Raw genomic sequence first — 18,354 nt, forward strand, 5'->3', positions numbered from 1 at the left:
AGTGATGTTATTTCTTTAGGATAAGATATATTTATAAAATTGATTAAGATTATGTATGTTGTGGTCAGACTAAAAGATCTAGAAAAGGGGAATTATTTGTTTTAAAATGTCACTGCGTGAGCCATATTAAGCCAATTGCTAGTTGAATTAATAAGTTTTCAGTGAGGTTGAAAATATTTTGAAAAAAGTCTCGCAAAATACACGTACGTATGCTAATTAGTATCTTAAAAATACGGTGTGCATTCACTGAAGGTTACAAAAACGTAATATTTAGTAAAGGGTTTTCTAAACCCATTTAGTCAGTGGCAGTACCAAACAGTAGTTAATAAAATTATTCATACTAATTCCAGAATAATACGCCTTCGTATTTTTTCCCCCAATAATTATTAACAGGACAATGTAAGGGCTGAAAAATGTTTTATTTAATATATAGTCACACCGACGCTTCCCTTTCTGATGTTAAATCTTCTTCAGGGTAAATTATAGAAGTAGATATTATAAAGCGAAACGTGGGTGTAATTAAATATTAATTAAAATATTTTTCACTCCTTAAATTTCTTGAATTGTTTTGTTAATAATTTATTATCGTTGGTGAAGATTTTTGTTCATTGATATCATTGTTACTTTTGTCTAGGATAAGTATAACAGTATAACACTCGTTTTTGTTTGTATGTGATCATGTTATCTTAAAATATCGTATGACGCAATTATGTATGTATTCGAAAAAGTTTTGAACACTTTATTTTATAAATTTTCTTAAGTTGTCATAAAATATATCAAAGCAAATTAACCAAAAATGTCCAAATTTAGTACTTGTCTATTGTAATATTTTTACAGAAATAAGAACTTTAAAGAACCATAAAATAATTCAAAAAGCATGATATTTATGATTTGTGTGTATCAACAAACTATTTATCGAGAAATATGTAAAAACTTGTGATATATTTTAAGTTTGTTTTTTATTAATTACACAGATCTGATAATACGGAAGCCCGAAGCGCTTTCGAAACTATAAAAGCATCTTTTTTATTGATTTTTTTTTGTTGTGAATTACATCGTCGAATTTATGATTTAATTTTAAAATCAATTAAAAGGCAGGGTCGAATTTTTCTTCTACAGCGTGCTGCTTGATGTTGTGCTGTATATAAAAACACAAAACGTAGCTGCCTCGTAGTGTCCTTTACCCCCTCCTCAACATACTCTCTGTTAGAAAATGATAATGTAGCAATGCCTTTTAATTCTTTCGCTTTTTTGTCAGAATGGCCTTTTCAATATAAATAATAAATAAATCTAAACCGAAATAAATGAATACACATTTAAATTTAACATTTAAGAATTAACTAGAGACTGTATATATATTCTGACAAGTAAGTGAAGGCTTTTTTACATACGTTTTCCTTATAGACAAACTGCGATTATGATTTTCTCTTGTTTATTGTAGGGGCTTCGGATTTATCACCTTCGCAGACCCATCTAGCGTAGATAAGGTATTAGCACAAGGCACACACGAGCTAGATGGTAAAAAGGTAAGTCGATTTATTAAACTTGATGATGTTCCTACTTAAAGGAAGTGTGAAACCATTTTTCTTTTTTACTTTGTTCGGAAATCATTGGATATTTATGTGTGTATTACACCGTTCTTGCTTATTATTGTAGTAAGGAGCGTTCGTTTAAAAGTCATATTGTATAACACGATCGCAAAAATGTCTGTCTCTCGCGCGTGCGAAAACTCATGAGCTTTTAAACTAGCTATATCTGTTGGCTGCTGTTGGTTATGACAACAGTCACTATAATTATGTTTTAGGTAATTTTAATTGCAAATCTAGAAGCTTCTTAAATCAAATAATTTGTCCATTTGTCCGGTATTATCCACTTGGAAAAGTACTGCGTGTGTGTGTGTGTTTGCGGAAAATTATAGTATTATAAATTACGGTCTCGTTGTTTACCATGATGATGAGACATCGGGATATCATTTTATTATACCTACATAGTGGCGGTTGGAAAGTTCAAACATTTGTTGTCGCTCGCTGGTGGTTGTAGAAGCGCTGATGATAGCGGTGGCGATATTGTTAGCGACTCATGAGACTTGTTAGTCTGAAAACGAACAAAACGTCATCATCCTGTTTGTTTAGAAGGAGTTTGCGTCCGGAATAGATTTGTCGTGTCATCGTCGGCATCTGAGCGTTGCATTTGATGACTTCCTTCTCGTTGCCTTGCTGACCTACCTACTTAGAGTCGTGAATGCACTTATGTGCATTACTTACTGTCCGCAAGTAAGTTATTCATGTTATGTCTTGAAATATTACGGGTGTAAAGGTCACGTTTCTGAAAATACAGGGCGTTTAAAAAAGAACAACCATTATTACCAGGCAGAGTAAAATCGCCTCATTTTGGCTAGTTGCCTGTGTTATTTCAAAGCCCGTTAATTTTTTTTTTTTTGTAAATGAACTCACACAACAAAAGGTCTCTCAGATAAAGTGATTTTTTATGAAGTGCACAGTTCTGTTATTCAGAAGTAAGTGATACAGACATTTGTTTATTAAAAGTTATAGCATATGCCTAAGTGATTGAAACAAATATTGCTATCGGTGATGTTTTTTGTTTCAATCACATAAAAGTTGTCTAATTTAGGACAAGACGGATTCCGTAAAATTCAGTATCCAAAATTAGAAACCGAATATAATCCAGTTTTAAATCGGTCTTAACGATAGAACATTGTCTTAGTAATTATTAAAATGTTTTTTGTTCACACAAGAAAATTTGAATTAAAACAATTATGCAAAATTAGGCGATAATTAGATTTTAAACGTAAGTAGAATTGGAACTGATGTAGAAAACATCGTTGGGGGTTCATGCTTTTTGATAAGTTACGGTCTGAAATTACACTTATATATTGAGATATATGTTTTAGTAAGTACTTATTCTTTTATCAAAACTGTAAGGGTATTTCTCGTTGTCTCAAAATATAAAATTTGAGTTTTAATATTGCTAATTTCTAGTTCTATCGTTTTTTTTGGAATAAAGGGGTAACATATCGTAGCTAGGCTCCAAAATAATAGATCCGAACCTCAACAAATTAATAGCAAGGTTCTATATAACATGTGTCATTCAATTTATAGCATATGGGGACTGTAATATCTTCATGTTATCATAATAATAGAAATATTGAAAATAGATATACCTATTGCGTTTTATAATAACAAACAGATAGAAAAATGGCTTATAATAATTTTTTGTAATTGTAATTTTTACTTGTACATGTAATTTTTTGTACTATTCACTCATCTTGAGTTTTTGTTTTGATCGCCCTGTATTTACTGAGAAGGTTTTATTCAAAAATAACAATTAATTATTCGAGAGTTGATTATTAATTACTATGTCATGCTGAGAGTTGCGGTTACTTCAAAGAATATTTATAAGGGTTACAAGTAGTGTTCATTAAACGTCAGAGAATACGTACTACATTCGCGTAACACGTAAGCGTAATTTTTGTTGTTTACTGGCGATGCGCCAGGAAAATAATTGGACGCACAATAGGCCCTTTACTTCCCGATATCCGTAACAAGATGTTAAGGTACCTCTGCTGAATTAATGTGTGTATATATCCATAATGGCTGATGGGGAGGATCGGAATGGAATTCTAATACTAAACGTGTTCTACCCCGAAGCGGTTTATTACTTATTAATGGCCATCTCTTTCGAATTCAACAACCGATGATTTGTAGCGCTTTTCCGAATGATCTGTAATGTTTTTCGACCACGTAACCGTCATCCATCATTTGCTGTTCAATTTCTTCTTTATTTTCGTTTCTTCTATCGGTTTACGAAATTTGGCTTCTCATTAATTGCTTGGCTTGATAAAATAGTTGTGTTTTGGGCAATCAATCAGGAAAAAAGTTTCTTTTAATTGATGTTTATCAAGAAATAGAACTAATAGCCATGCTACATGTAGTTTCGAGTTGGAAGAACTCAGGATTAGAAGTTTATGTAATGTTTAATGGAAATAAAATAGGGATTAGTATTTGTTAATTAAATTTTGAAGCCAAAAACGGAGGAAGACTCAAAAATAAATTAATTCCAGTACTATCAATGCAACTTAAAGCTGTTCAAAAGATTTCGGTTAGTTTTCAGAGAAATTTTCAGATATAGACGTGAATTTTTTTTTTTCACCAATTGGTGAACGTTTTGCCATAACCGTTACAAATAATTTAGCTACCTAAAACGTGGCATGTCATTTTCTTTGATCACTTTCAATTAAACGCGACAGCAACAACGTTTATTCAGCCTTCTCCCTCTTTCTAGCAGATAAACTGGTCGATATTGTTAATGAATTCAATCCCTTCAATAATCTCTATCCAAGTATAACACTGTTTTCTATTGGCATGTTTTCTGAAAGTCTTATTCGCTTCGCCGTCTGTCGTTAAAAAATTCTTTTCATTTGGAAACGAGGCGGAAGCAGTGCCGTAGAAGCCGCACTTTTTCGTTATTAAAAAAAAAAGTTAATAGCAGAGAAACATCGTGGATAATAGCGTTTCTATGCAAAATAAAAGCGGCGTTTGAAAGAAGGGCCTGTCGGTCGGTCTGTCTTTTATCCGTTGTTTACACAGCTGTTTCTCGCCATGGGCGTTCGTTGTCACTACCACTACACTATCATACCCGTCGACAGGACGGCGTCGCCTTTCCTTTCTTTTTTCGTTCTGCTTCGTTTTGAGACTTCGCACAGTGAATACGAAAACGGAAGAAAATGTGAATAGAGAAAGCATATGAACAATTAAAACTCAAAGGATAAAATTGAGTGCTTAGTAAAGTCTCACATTTGTGAAGTAGCTGCCCATTTGAAAAGCTTAAAAATCCGAGAAGAATCACAATCCCTGATAGGATGCTGTTTGGCCTATGGTACAGTCAAATCGTTTCTTCATTTAACCATACGGATATGTTTTTAATGGTTGTAGATACCTATAATTATACCTTCGTTTATGATCTTGTGCTTTCGTCGCGTCGTGTCGTGTCGCGTCGCGTTACCAGTCAGAGGGTTTCGTTTAATGATCGCCATATACCTGTCGATATTACAAGTGACGCCAATACGTCAATTAAGGTATTAACTGACGGCTTCGCTAACGTTAACGAAGCCGTTGATGTAACGGGCATCGTCAATTTGTCTAATGAGTTTTTTTTTATTCCCTTCCGACTCTCACCACCAAGACGACGGACGTCCTCTGCTGTCTAGTCATTACAATGATACATGCATTACCGATACCGTTAAATGTATTTAACGTGTAAGCTCTAACACATCGTCCATTTGAAGGGTCGGCTTTCCGAAAATGAGAAATTCAAATATGTGTTCGGAAAGGATTATTGAAAGAGTCTATTTGGAGAACTAACCGAGAAAAGTCAGATAGGATGATAAGACCCCAAGATAAAAATGCTCAGTCTCTCAGAGTCTCTGAAAGCGAGACTCGAGTCTCCGTTTCTCATCGAGTCTCTCTGATGTCGCTGAGAGAGACTGTCAAAAAAACTGTTTAGCGTCTCTGAATGAGAGACTCGAGTCGCTCAGAGAGATCCTCATTTCGTATCCAGACTCTGAACGAGAGACTCGAATCTCTGAACAATACACTCAAATCTCTCAATAAGTGATTTCTCGATATACATGGTTAAAATTTTCTACGTTCAACATATTTCAGAGACTCGAGTCTCTCACTTTTTCAGTTTTATTCATTCATTCTCTCTGTGAGAGACTCGAACCTCTGAATTAACAATTTTATCGTTGGAGTCTCTCATACAGAGACTGTAAGAGATCGATAAAAACACCTAGACAATAACTGAGAGACTGTGAGAGACGCTGAAAGACTGAGAGAATGGAGAGACTGAAAATTTTTGTCTAGGGACACTACTATTAGAGGCAGAAACGATTTTCGGGAAATGCAAAGGAGTGAAGAAGCCTGTGGCAACATTGTGATACTGTCGATTTTACAATACAATAAAAAAAAAAGAAAACAGAATTTCGCTGTTTTAAAAGTTAAATTTTTGGTCGTAACTTATGACATGAATGGTGAATTTATTACCATTCCTGTATTTTGTCTTCTCTTTGTAATCATGAAAACTTTTGTTTCGATGGACCACTTCACTTCTCTGTGCGCCCGTGGGTAATCTAATAATTTTTTAATTAAATCCTTGAATGATATACTTATGTATGTGTGTGGGTATATTTCTCTTGCGTAATAATCTGTTTAAATAATTTTCTGAAATAGAGGTTCAATTTAATACAGCTAATTAATACCGGGTAAAAGGACGAAATAATTGTGTAAAGGAATTACTATTTGCGCGAGAATTTATCCTGTGAGGAACCTGCTTTGCTCTTCGTTCGTGGCAGAGACCGTAATATTATTGTCGGAAGAGGAAGTCATTCGCGACAGCAGTGTCGAGACGAAGTTCATTACGTATTGATAATTCCAGACGAAACGCAACTTAATAAATAGGTAATTACGAAGCGACGCGACCGGCCGACGACATTTCAATCCCGGGTTGAAAACAACAATTTTGACGAAAGATAGAATCGGAAGTGAACTGAAAGCAGTTTAATGAATGTAAATAAGGCGATAAAAAATCGCCGCCAAGTTCGAACGGTAATCTGTCACACTCTTATAAAAAAAAAAAGTAACGCCAGTGTTTTTGTTACACAGTTTATACTCATATCGGAAAGTGGATCCTGTACGCGGTTTGGATCCGACACTTTTTTTAGGATCCGGCTGCGTGCCGGATAATGTCGTCGGGTAGTTCTATCACAACACCAGCAATGATAATTTAATAAGTACAGTAAAAGTTCCTTATTCACGGTTTCCTTATTCGCGGATGAAAAAATTGCAACCTAGTTCCTGTATTCGCGGTTAAAAATTTCATTATTCGCGGTTGCAATCGGTAAATAGAAAAGGATTCGGTGTCATTTATTAAGGGGATTGACCGCAATACTCCGCTCGTGCCTAAGGTGAATTTTTCCGAAAACATGGATTCCTATTTTACATATTGTGATTTAACGCTGCGAGATAAATATCTAATTTTTTGTATGGTAATAGAGAAAGGTTCACACCAACTCTGTACGTTTTTGGTTTTCAATAATATGATCATTAAAAGCCTTTACAAATGCTTCTAATTGATGCTTCTTGCAGGACACGTATTTTCAATAGAAATTAAAAAATTAAAAAATGGCCTTCGACAAGCTTTAGAGCAAACCTTTTTCTATCTTACTACAAAATTTCAAATTCCTGTTCCAAATATTAAGCTCATAATATTTAGAACCAATAAGCATGTTTTTACTCTACGGCGCGTGTATCGGCATCTTTTGAGTATGTACAGTTGTTACATACCGAAACAGCTTTTATAAAAAATCTACTGAGTAGAAAAGGATTCGGTGTTATTTTTCAAGTAATTCTTCTATTCACACAATAACAAAGTGATTGCTCGATCTAGAATTGATACCTGTGTTATGTGTTCTATTCGATGTTCGGTGGTAACTTTCAATAAACTCCCGGAACAGGGCGTTTTCGTTCGATGTACAGAGTTTTTAACCTATAGGGTATAATAAAGGCAACAGAATTTAACAAATGATTAATGCTAAACTAAAGATGTCATTAAAAGTAAATTGCGTCAATAAGTAGAAGACGCATCGTTTTTGATGGCTGTTTCTGGTATCACGAAGAAGTTTTATGATAAGTAATAAATATAACATTACAATTCCTTCTGAATATAACTCTCTTAGGAACCACATGTGTTGTACTGTTACAACATTGTGTTAGAATATGCATGTAGGTAATAAAATCAGACTGATACTAAAACCAAGTTAGTTGGTAACTGAAGTAAACATAAATCTACTGTTTTACGAGGGTGATAAGACGATGTAAAGCATGCTAAAAATTAGCACGTATTTATTGAAATTAAGTACCTTTAGCATGAAACAATGTTTATTTATACTTGATATTTGTCTTGTGGTTGAAACGGTAGTGACATAATCTTTATAAAATCAAACATATTAACACATGTATTTCATTTGAAAATTGAGTATACGTATCATATAGACGTAGATATATATAGATCAATATTTTCGCTTTTAAGTAAACCGAAATACAAAATCAAATCAAGTGAATATATTCAAAAAACCAACAGTGCTATCTGACCGATTTCTAGTATTTTCAAAGTAGAACGCAAATAATGTTTTTGATGTATTTCATCGATACAAGGAATTGAGTAGCCATTTGCTGAATTCTATCGGGTTGTTCGGAAAGTCATTTCGTTTTTTCCCGACAGAGGATTTAATTGTATTCTTTTGCACCCAACTTCACATTTAAGCCGTATAATTTTTATATGCTTTGAGAGCTCATATAGCAAGGCTTGTGTGTGAAAAATTCCAATTAATTCTACGCAGTAGTTTTTGGTTGGTGCCCTTTTAAATATGGAGAGCGATAAGCAGCATTTTCGACATATCTTACTGTTTTACTACAGAAAGAGTAAAAATGCTGTTCAAGCCAGAAAGAAATTGACTTATGTGTATGGAGAAGGTGTGTTGACAGTACGCCAGTGCCAGAACTGGTTCCCTAAATTTCGATCCTGCAATTTTGATGTCGAAGATGCACCACGTTCGGGAAGGCCGGTTGAAGCTGATAAAGACGCGATAAAGGCATTAGTTGATGTGAACCGGCGAATAACAACACGTGAGATCGGATTGAGGTTAAATTTATCAAACTCAACAGTTTATGACCACTTGAAAGGCCTGGGATTATCCTCGAAGCTCGATGTATGGGTTCCCCATGTTCTCACAGAGAGAAATCTGTGTCGCCGCATTGACGTCTGCGATTCGCTTCTCAAACGTCACGAAAATGATCTGTTTTTGAAGCGCATCATCACTGGGGACGAAGAATGGGTTGTATACAACAACGTCAAACGCAAGAGGTCATGGAGCAAAAAAGATGAACCGGCTCAAACCATTTCCAAAGCCGATATTCACCAAAAAAAGGTGATGCTGTCTGTTTGGTGGGATTTTAAAGGAATCGTTTTTTTTGAGCTTTTACCGGATAACACAACGATTAATTCGGAAGTCTACTGTGATCAGCTAGACAAACTGAATGATGCACTTCAACAGAAAAGGTCAGAACTAATCAACAGGAAAGGTGTAGTGTTTGACCAAGACAACGCGAGACCTCACACAAGTTTGGTCACTCGCCAAAAGCTTTTACAGCTTGAATGGGATACAATGCTACACACACCATATTCTATAGACCTGGCACCATCGGATTATTATTTGTTCCGGTCACTCCAAATTTTTTTAGACGGTAAAACCTTCACCTCAAATGAGGAGGTCAAAAACCTCCTCGATCAGTTTTTTGCCAGCAAAAACCAAAAATTTTATGAGCGTGGAATTATGCTACTACCAGAAAGATGGCAAAAGGTGTTGGACCAAAACGGTCAATATATAATTTAATAAAGTATTTGTTTATAATACGAAAACTGTCTTTCATTTCCACAAAAAAAAAACGAAATGACTTTCCGAACAACCTTATATATAATTTTTCACTTCATTCTTTCTTCGTCCTTATTTATATCGAGCCGAAATTTCGTAGTTAACTGACGTAATAGCCGTTTTTGGTTTAACAGCCCGTACGTTGTATTGTAATATCGCAGACAATCTCATATCAGTGCGTGCTTCTGTTTGTGAGGAATTACGTAATTGTACACATATTACTGGGCAATGTTAGTCCTGTCGTTGGCACGGGCTCGTTACGGAGATTGATAATATGTTGTTGTAAATCATTGCATTGTGGGCGCTAGCCTAGCGTTTCGAATCCGACTTGCGTTACTATTATATTGTGTCAGCGTTTAGGATATATTCACGTTACAGACTACATAATGTATGTCACGTTTAGTCAAAGATTTAAACAGGATCGGACTTGCAATAATATTATCTACTTCGAATCGAACATATCTCTCTTATTATGATCTTCGATATGTTGTACCATCGAAACATCTTGACCGTTTTTTTTTTTTAATCGAACTTATGTTCGTCGCTATAAGGATAGTTATTTTATTTTTTTTTAATTTCTACCAGTGCAGCTTACAAAAATGTGGATTTCGGGTATAGCGAGAACGACGTGACCACTGTAATTTTGTCGTTATATCCGGAAGTCGTTATGTATAGTTTCCGCTTTTTTTGTAACAATATATGTACATCTAGGAGTCATACTTATTCAGAAATTTGCTAAACAGATTTGCTACCCAAAATATCACATTGTAACTGAATCATTTTAACATCCCCCTTACCTACCTACCTGGCTAACATTTATAAACAAATGGTAAAGATCACCACATTTGCTGATCATCTGTGTGGATGTCAACAAAAGATTGCATCGCATTAATAGGGATTTGCTACAAATGATTCGTTAAAAACTGTCACTACACCTGAACTCGGCATTACATCCTAAGCCACTATAGCCGCATCAGTTTTGTACTGAAGTATGCTCCAAATTCAAAGGACTTATTATAACCTAGGTCGTAATAGACGAAATTCATTGAACAACCACCTTTTTCTTGAATATAAACGCCTTTTTAGATAACGTTGCTTATACAAAAAAGATACACAATGTATTACACTAGGGGTCAAAAATAACTCTATATGTAAATGAGCAAAATAATCTGAATATGGTATAAAATACCTTTACGGTGGTTAAGGGACCCAAAAAATGAAGGGATTTATTTTTTTAATGATTACTGATTATGCCATATATTAATTAGAGTCGTTTGAAAGATACTTAAAATTTATGGTTTTTCATATGAAAACCGAACTATCTAACATAGTTACGACATAATAGTGTATGGTCGTTATATGCGGAATCATTACATGTGAATTTCATTGTGGTTATATAGCATAGATTAAAAAATTTTAATCTGAAGTTAATTGCCGATACAGCGAAGTACTCGTTCTGTATAGGATGAAATATTATCCGAGAAATATTTTCGTATCTTTAGTATTAATAGTGATGGTTGCGTTATTAGCCTATCTAATCCTTATTTTATAGTTTGGAAGGCCTGGTATGGTTTTTAAAGTCAGAAGTGTAAGTGTATATTAAGAAGATTTTATCTGTTTTGGGAAGTTTATATCTTTTCATTAAGTTTATTAGAGTAATCTTTTCCGAGATATATTGCCTATCTGTTCTACGCATAAAAACTCGCGAAACACTCCTTCGGCCTGCCTGCAGTTTTACAACCGTCCCCGCGTACACGCAAAAGCGTATAAGCCATTTTAGCTTTTATGACAAAAACGGACGGGCGATAAAAAGTATTCGGCTTATCGAGGTCTCTCATAAACATAACCTCTAAAACGGATTTCGCATAACCGGGGGGACCTTTTATTACAAAAACGGGAACACTATTTTTAAGTTTCGTTCCTCACTCAGCGTAGCGCCATCGCCATACTCTGTCAGCTCGGAACTCTGTCGCTGACTTTGTAAGAGTTATGAACGAAGGCCCGACCCGTCATATTTTTACTTTTTACTTCCAACCACTTTCTGCAAAATATGTTACACACGACACTCACAATGTTTTTGGACTGAAACAAATGAACGGGACCAAGTGACAGTCAGAAATGGAAATAATTTCTACGTAACACTCTCGTACCTTTGTATTAAGTAGCTTAGTCAACTTTTATTTTATTATGAAATATTATTCTGAAAATTCATTTCTTGAATTCTTTTTTGCCCACTACACACTTCCTCAAATTAATGAGGAAAAATTTGTTGCTGTTGTCACACCCCCGCCGGGAATCGAACCCGGGCTCTTTGGCTTTACGCGCCAATGCTTTGACCACTAAGCTCATTAATTTGAGGAAGTGTGTAGTGGGCAAAAAAAGAATTCAAGAAATGAATTTTCAGAATAATATTTCATATTAAACTAACTCACTTCTAAAAGATGTCTAAAAAAATTGTATGTATGTTTTATTTTATTTTCAATTTTTCGTGAAAGCATCAACCTTCTGTTCTTCTTTCATAACTATATTTAACCATGCAATATTTATTGTTTTATCTAGAGATGTGTGCAAAATGGTTTTTTAAAAGTATTAAAAGTATCTAAATTACTTACTTTGTCTGTAAGCAGTAATACGTCAACACGTGTTTTTCAAAATAAAATAATTCGATGTCGTCTGTATTCTGTCGAAACTGCCACACGCGGATCGCGATTTCGATCTGTTTGGACCTCATCAGCGCGTCGCAGGCAGCTCCGACAGAACACAGACCAACTTTTACCTGCTGTCTTAACAGTGCGTTTTAGAAAATACCACAAATGGCGCAATAAACGCCATCTGTAGCACGATGCTACATTTTAGGATTACGTATGCTCCAACAAGGTCCACTTTTTGACGTGACAACGTCTTATAATTCGATGGAGCCTGCTGCACGCGCCAAAAAACATGACTTATGCGGCGTTACCTCGCTCTGAGGCGTTCCATTTAAGGCTTGAAGTGCAAGCGAGAGCGTGGAACGAGCGACAAAGAGGCACAATCGGCCTCCGCGTTCGCCAGCATTCGGCATCTGTCTCTCTCCTATTTGAGTGAGCGATGCGTCCGCGTGGACAGCTGCTATACAATAATACATTTCCATTTACCTCCTTCTCTATATCCATACAAAATATCTATCAAACAAATAAAATTAAAATTTTCTTTTGAAAAATGAAACCATTCCATCAGTATTTTCTTATGATGTTGTCACGTTCAATTATCGTTAGTAAACCGACTTTACAGACAACCGATTTTTTTTTAGAAATTTGATTCAAGTTATAGTAAAATGGAACATGATTCAACAAAATAAATTACAACGAGGAAGGTAAGCGGTTGTAATGATGAGACAGAACACAAACTGAAGAAAATGCTGGTTATTAAGGTGATGGGTAGCGCAGGTAACTCGCAGGAATTGTTCGCAGGTTCGCACCACCTCGAAGATCTAATGCTGAACGCGAAAACGTGTTCTGAGAGCATAAAATTCCGCGGAACCGAAATGGATTGTTACTCGAATCGAACACCGGTTGCCTCTGTGTATTTAACTTCTTTATTGGCGTCATAATAATGTGCACTCGTACTTTGGCGTTGCTGTAGCCAGTTACAGCGGCCGAATGAGCCATTTACTTTAGTCGTTTTCCTTTTCGTAGAAACGAACTGTTTTCTAAGTAGAAGCATTTAGATTTTACTATCCCTCGAATGATTCGGAGAAACTGCATCACACAATAAAAATTATTATAATATGTACCTTTACTGAATGGTAATTCATTTTTATGATGTTTTTTTTTTTTCTTACCGGGGGTAGTCGCGGCAGGAAGTTGACCAGCAGAAAGCGTTATACTCTGTATCTCTCCGTAAAATTTGTCCCAAAAGATTAAAAATAGAAACCAAAAGTATAAAGAATAATAATAATAACTCTTCTCATAATAAAGAAAAGTTACACTACGGGATAGATATACAGGGGCGAAAGATTAGTATGCTTAGACTTGTAGATGATATAGTATTAGCAAGGAGGAATTACAGATAAAATTTAAATAGTTAAATAAAANATTAGTTCGACGGATCGTTAACCTTGTAGGTCGGTTGGTCGTGGTTGTTGTTGTCACCTCTCGTAGTTTAGTGGTCAGAACATTGGTGCGTAAAGCCAAAGGTCCCGGGTTCGATTCCCGACGGGGGTGTGACAACAGCAACAATTTTTCCCTCATTAATTTGAGGTAGCGTGTAGTGGGTAAAAAATTCAGAAATGAATTTTCAGAATAATATTTCATATTAAACTAACTCACTTCTAAAAGATATCTAAATTATATGTATGTTTAATCATAGTATATTCAGTATATAGTTACATTAGTTCGACGGATCGTTAACCTTGTAGGTCGGTTGGTCGTTGTTGCTGTTGTCACCTCTCGTAGTTTAGTGGTCAGAACATTGGTGCGTAAAGCCAAAGGTCCCGGGCTCGATTCCCGGCGGGGGTGTGACAACAGCAACAATTTTTTTTTTGAGGGAATGTGTAGTGGGTAAAAAATTCACAAATGAATTTTCAGAGTAATATTTCATATTAAACCAACTCACTTCTAAAAAGGTGTCTAAATTGTATGTATGTTTAATATGAGTTTGTTTGTTTATCGGCTTTTCACGCCCTAACTACTGAACCGATCCGCATGAAATTTCGTAAACACGTTGTCAGGGGTAGAGAAAAGAACATCGGGTACCTTTTACCCAAACAACAACAGAGCGTGCTGTACCTCCGAACAAGTCAACAACAGACGAAAACATTGATGAAGTGAAGAAAATACTATTGACCAATCGTCGAATCACTGTTGTTGAGAAGTTGCTGAAGACCTAAACATATCGATTGGTTCCTGCCATTTGATTTTTACCAATGATTTTGACATGAGACAGGTTGCCGCGAAATTCGTACCAAAATTGCTCAACTTCGACCAAAAACAGTATCGCATTAACGTTGCTAAGGAGCTGTTGGACTCTATCCTCGACGACCTAAATTTGCTGCAAAGGGTCATAACTAGTGTTAGAGGTAGAAACGGAAATTAGGAGGGGTAGAGGTAAACCTAGATTACATTACTGTTCGCAATTAGTTAAGGATGTGGGCTGTTCTAGTTTTAGGGAAATGCGAAGTTTAGCTCAGGATAGGAAAGAGTCGAGGTGCGTGTCCAACCAGTCTTAAGACTGACGACCTTGTGATGATGATACCTTCATGGATTATATGTATGTATATAAATATAATTATTAACTTGTCTACATGTTCAATTCTGTAAAATAAAGACAGGAAGCTTAATGATATGCAATGCAAATGATGTTGTTGGGTTGTCAAACAACAAATTATTAGTTACTTGTCTAGCGTTAATACTTGAACATTCAGAAGGACAATGGATGAAACAAATAGAAAAAAGAGAAGTCAATGCTTGTGTAATAATAGTTGCAGTCAGCATTTTTCGGTAAATGTTTAAAACTATCCACAAACACTTATACGTAACTGTTAAGTAGGAGTTAATTGTTATACATATTATTTTCAGTATTCGTAAATCATCGTCTTATTAACATTTACAGTTAATAATATTTAAGTAACGTTTATTCAGATATTTATTTCGTTTCATCATTTTTATTTTGTACGTTTCAATAATTCATCTTCAAAACGAATCGTTATACCTAGAAATTGTCACTGACTTTCTAAATTCCTGAATATTAATTTTTATGATACTGCCTGCTACCTGCAGGGGAACAGTTCTTACAACCAGGGTCGCTTGACGCTCTGATTTATCAACCCCCTCTAAATTTTTGTAGTTAGTAAGTAACATCCAGTATTTGTATGACTTCGATTTAAGTTGTTCAACAGTAAACACACTTTGTAGTTATCCTTACCATCATCATAGTTTTGTACCTTTGAGTCAAATTCTTCGTATTGTAAATATATTTATTAAGATTTAATATCCAACGTGTTTTTATCCTCCACCAAGAAAAGTTGAGTGTCGTTAACTAAATAAAATAGTAGATCTAGATTAGATTACTGTTCGCAAATACTTAAGGGTGTGGGATGTTCTAGTTTTGGGGAAATGCGAAGATTAGGCTCAGGATAGGAAAGAGTGGAGGTGCGTGTCCATCCAATCTTAGGACTGACGACCTTATGATGATGATACTCCGGAAGATACATAAAATTCATCCCATTTTTCATTGTTTTGGAGCGGAAGTAAGAAACTTTAGAATGGCCTGGTGACTTTTAGACCACCTGGTATATAAAAGTATGGCGGATAATACGGAAATTTTGAGCAATAATTTTTGCGTTCGAGACCAATAGCGCGCAGATTTCCTTTCAAAAATAGTACGTATTAATGGTTATGGGTTTAAATACTTTTCGGTGCTCTCTATTTTCGCAGTGCTCGAGCGCCATTATGCATTCGTTCGCTTTTTAAATAAACGAATAAAGCGGGCTAAGTCGTGAGAGCCGTTGCAAAAATCCACGATTGGATCATGAAAGCAAGCGGAGTTAAAATTTATTCTCGGTAACTGCTTTCGTGGGTTCGCAGACAGGTCACCCGTTGCAACCTACGGCAAATGCAACTGCTTTGCATTTTCCTAATAGTCGCTGCCACCACCACGGCAAGCAACGCGACGAAAGCCACCGCTACTACTTCCTATTTCGCTATTCGTCAACGCCACTAACCGATATTTTTGACGACAATGTTGCATTACGACTTCGATTACCTACCTTTCTTTCCTTATGCCACTGCTCGAAGAATAACAAAGGCAATGAGGTTTTTCTATTTACTTACTATTTTAAATGTAGCTGAACGAAAACGTATCCAATGTAAATAATAGCACAATTTTTTACGTTGGAAAGCGATATTGGTTGTCAATTACACTTATACATAAATGAATTTGTATTTTATGTTGTAAAGTTTCAGTTGATTTTCATGAATTAATTTGAAAAACTTCAGTTGTTCTTTAATATTTAAATATATCTTTAACAGAAGTTATGTTTGCAATAATTTTCTATTAAATTAAATTTAAGTGCTGATATTTGCAATATGCAGTCTATCAGTGGAAATAATTGAATAAAGTTTATGATAAAATTTCCAATAAATTGACATTGTGGGTTGGTCGGACAATATCAGAAGATATATTACTTAAAACTTTCGTGTGGCTACAAAAAAAAATGAGTTTTTCGTTATAGTTTTATTGGGTCATATTCTTTAAAACGGTCCTCCGAAATTCATTTTGCTGACGCGGCGGAGTGCCTGGAGCGTCGGCGATGCGACGCCGAGCGTTTGCAGAGTGGAATGCGAAGATAAGAGAAATTGCATAGGAACTGGGATGGTGAGATGAACCAGGCTGTTGCAGATCGTAAAGGTGCACCGGTTATTGTAATAATTGCCTCTAAAAATGGAAGTTTTAGGTCAACAAAAGCCTTATAATTTAATCTTTTAGCCGACGGACGCACGGGCTATGATTGATGTAATTCTCTATTGTATTATATGATGGATCCATTTATAAAATCCACAGACGTTATTGATTATTTATTATTATAGGTAAATAACGCTTTTAAAAGATTTAATCCTTAACTTTATATGCATTTGCTTCTGTAGAACTGTATAATAATATAATATAATCTATAGGTAAAATATACGGTGTTGTAATCGCTGATTTAGGAAGTCAGATAACTGAGGATGGAAGGAGCAGAAGATATGTAAATCGGAGGATAGCTTAGAGCTGAGTCGTCTTTAACAAAAAGAAGTCACTTCTATGCTCGCGAATGGTTAATTTAAAGGTTTAAAAAAGATTGTTAAAAGTTTATGTCTGAGCAAGGTCCTGTACGGGTGGGAAACGTGGACGGTGGACGCAACGAAAAAAAAAAAAGGTTAGAAGCGTTCAGAATGTGGTGCTACAGGCGAATGATGAGGATTCCGTGGATCGTTATCATCATCATAGTGTCGTCAATCTTATGACTAGTTGAATACGCACCTTTACTCCTTTCTATTCTTAGTTAATCTTCGCATTTCCCTAAAACTAGAACATCCGACATTCTTAACCTTCATGCTTGAGAAGGTGTCCTACCAATCTATCTTGCCTTTTTCTTATTGACTTTCATGTTCAGCTATTATTTCTAGTACCTCTTCATTTTTAATCTTCCCTACCCACGGTATCCTCATCATTAGCCTGCAACACCACTTTTTGAACGCTTCTAATCTTTTCTTTTCCGCAGCGCCCACTGTTCATATTTCGCACCCGTACAGCGCTGCGCTCCAAACATACGCCTTTAAGAATCTTTTTCGAATTTCTAAATTAATCGTTCGCTTCTTTTTATTAAAGGCGACTCGACTGCTCTATCCTCTGCTTTATATCCCTACTACTCCTTCCGTCCTGATTTATCTAACTTCCTAGATACCTAAGATCTTCGTCTCCTATTTTTATATTTGCTCTTTCCATACTTTTTCTTCTCTTGCGTACCAGTATTTTTGTTGTACGTGGATAGAAAAGGGTTAAAAATGAAGATATATTAGAAAGAGTAGTAGAACAGTAGGCACTATAGAAGGTAATAATAAGAAATAAGCGAGATTGGTTGGCAGGGCACCTCAGACATGAAGGGCTAGTTAGGGACATATCAGAAACAGAAATAGGAGTTAAGAAGATTAAAGATAGAGCTAGGATGTGGGATGTTCTAATTATTTAAATTCTATTCTAATTAAAATTAGCTTAGAATAGGAAAGAATTGATATGCGTATCTAACAATTCTTAGGACTGACAGCTTTATGATTACGATAATGCAATAATCACAAAAAAAAATAATTTCATTTTGGATATCAATTTAA

At 35.4% G+C, this 18,354-nt stretch overlaps 1 protein-coding gene across 3 annotated transcripts in view; it reads left to right on the top strand.

The window, feature by feature from the left end:
- LOC108744325 (RNA-binding protein Musashi homolog Rbp6) overlaps positions 1–18,354 on the top strand; it is a 416,279-nt gene that overhangs the window by 330,261 nt on the left and 67,664 nt on the right. For all 3 annotated transcript variants that reach the window (XM_025976307.1, XM_025976305.1, XM_025976306.1), the window contains one exon: positions 1,442–1,526. In XM_025976307.1, the coding sequence (XP_025832092.1) occupies positions 1,442–1,526 (85 nt within the window). The remainder of the gene's footprint in view (positions 1–1,441; positions 1,527–18,354) is intronic.

Source organism: Agrilus planipennis, unplaced genomic scaffold (genome assembly GCF_000699045.2).
Source record: "Agrilus planipennis isolate EAB-ADULT unplaced genomic scaffold, Apla_2.0 scaffold17, whole genome shotgun sequence".
Classification (NCBI taxonomy): Eukaryota; Metazoa; Arthropoda; class Insecta; order Coleoptera; family Buprestidae; genus Agrilus; species Agrilus planipennis.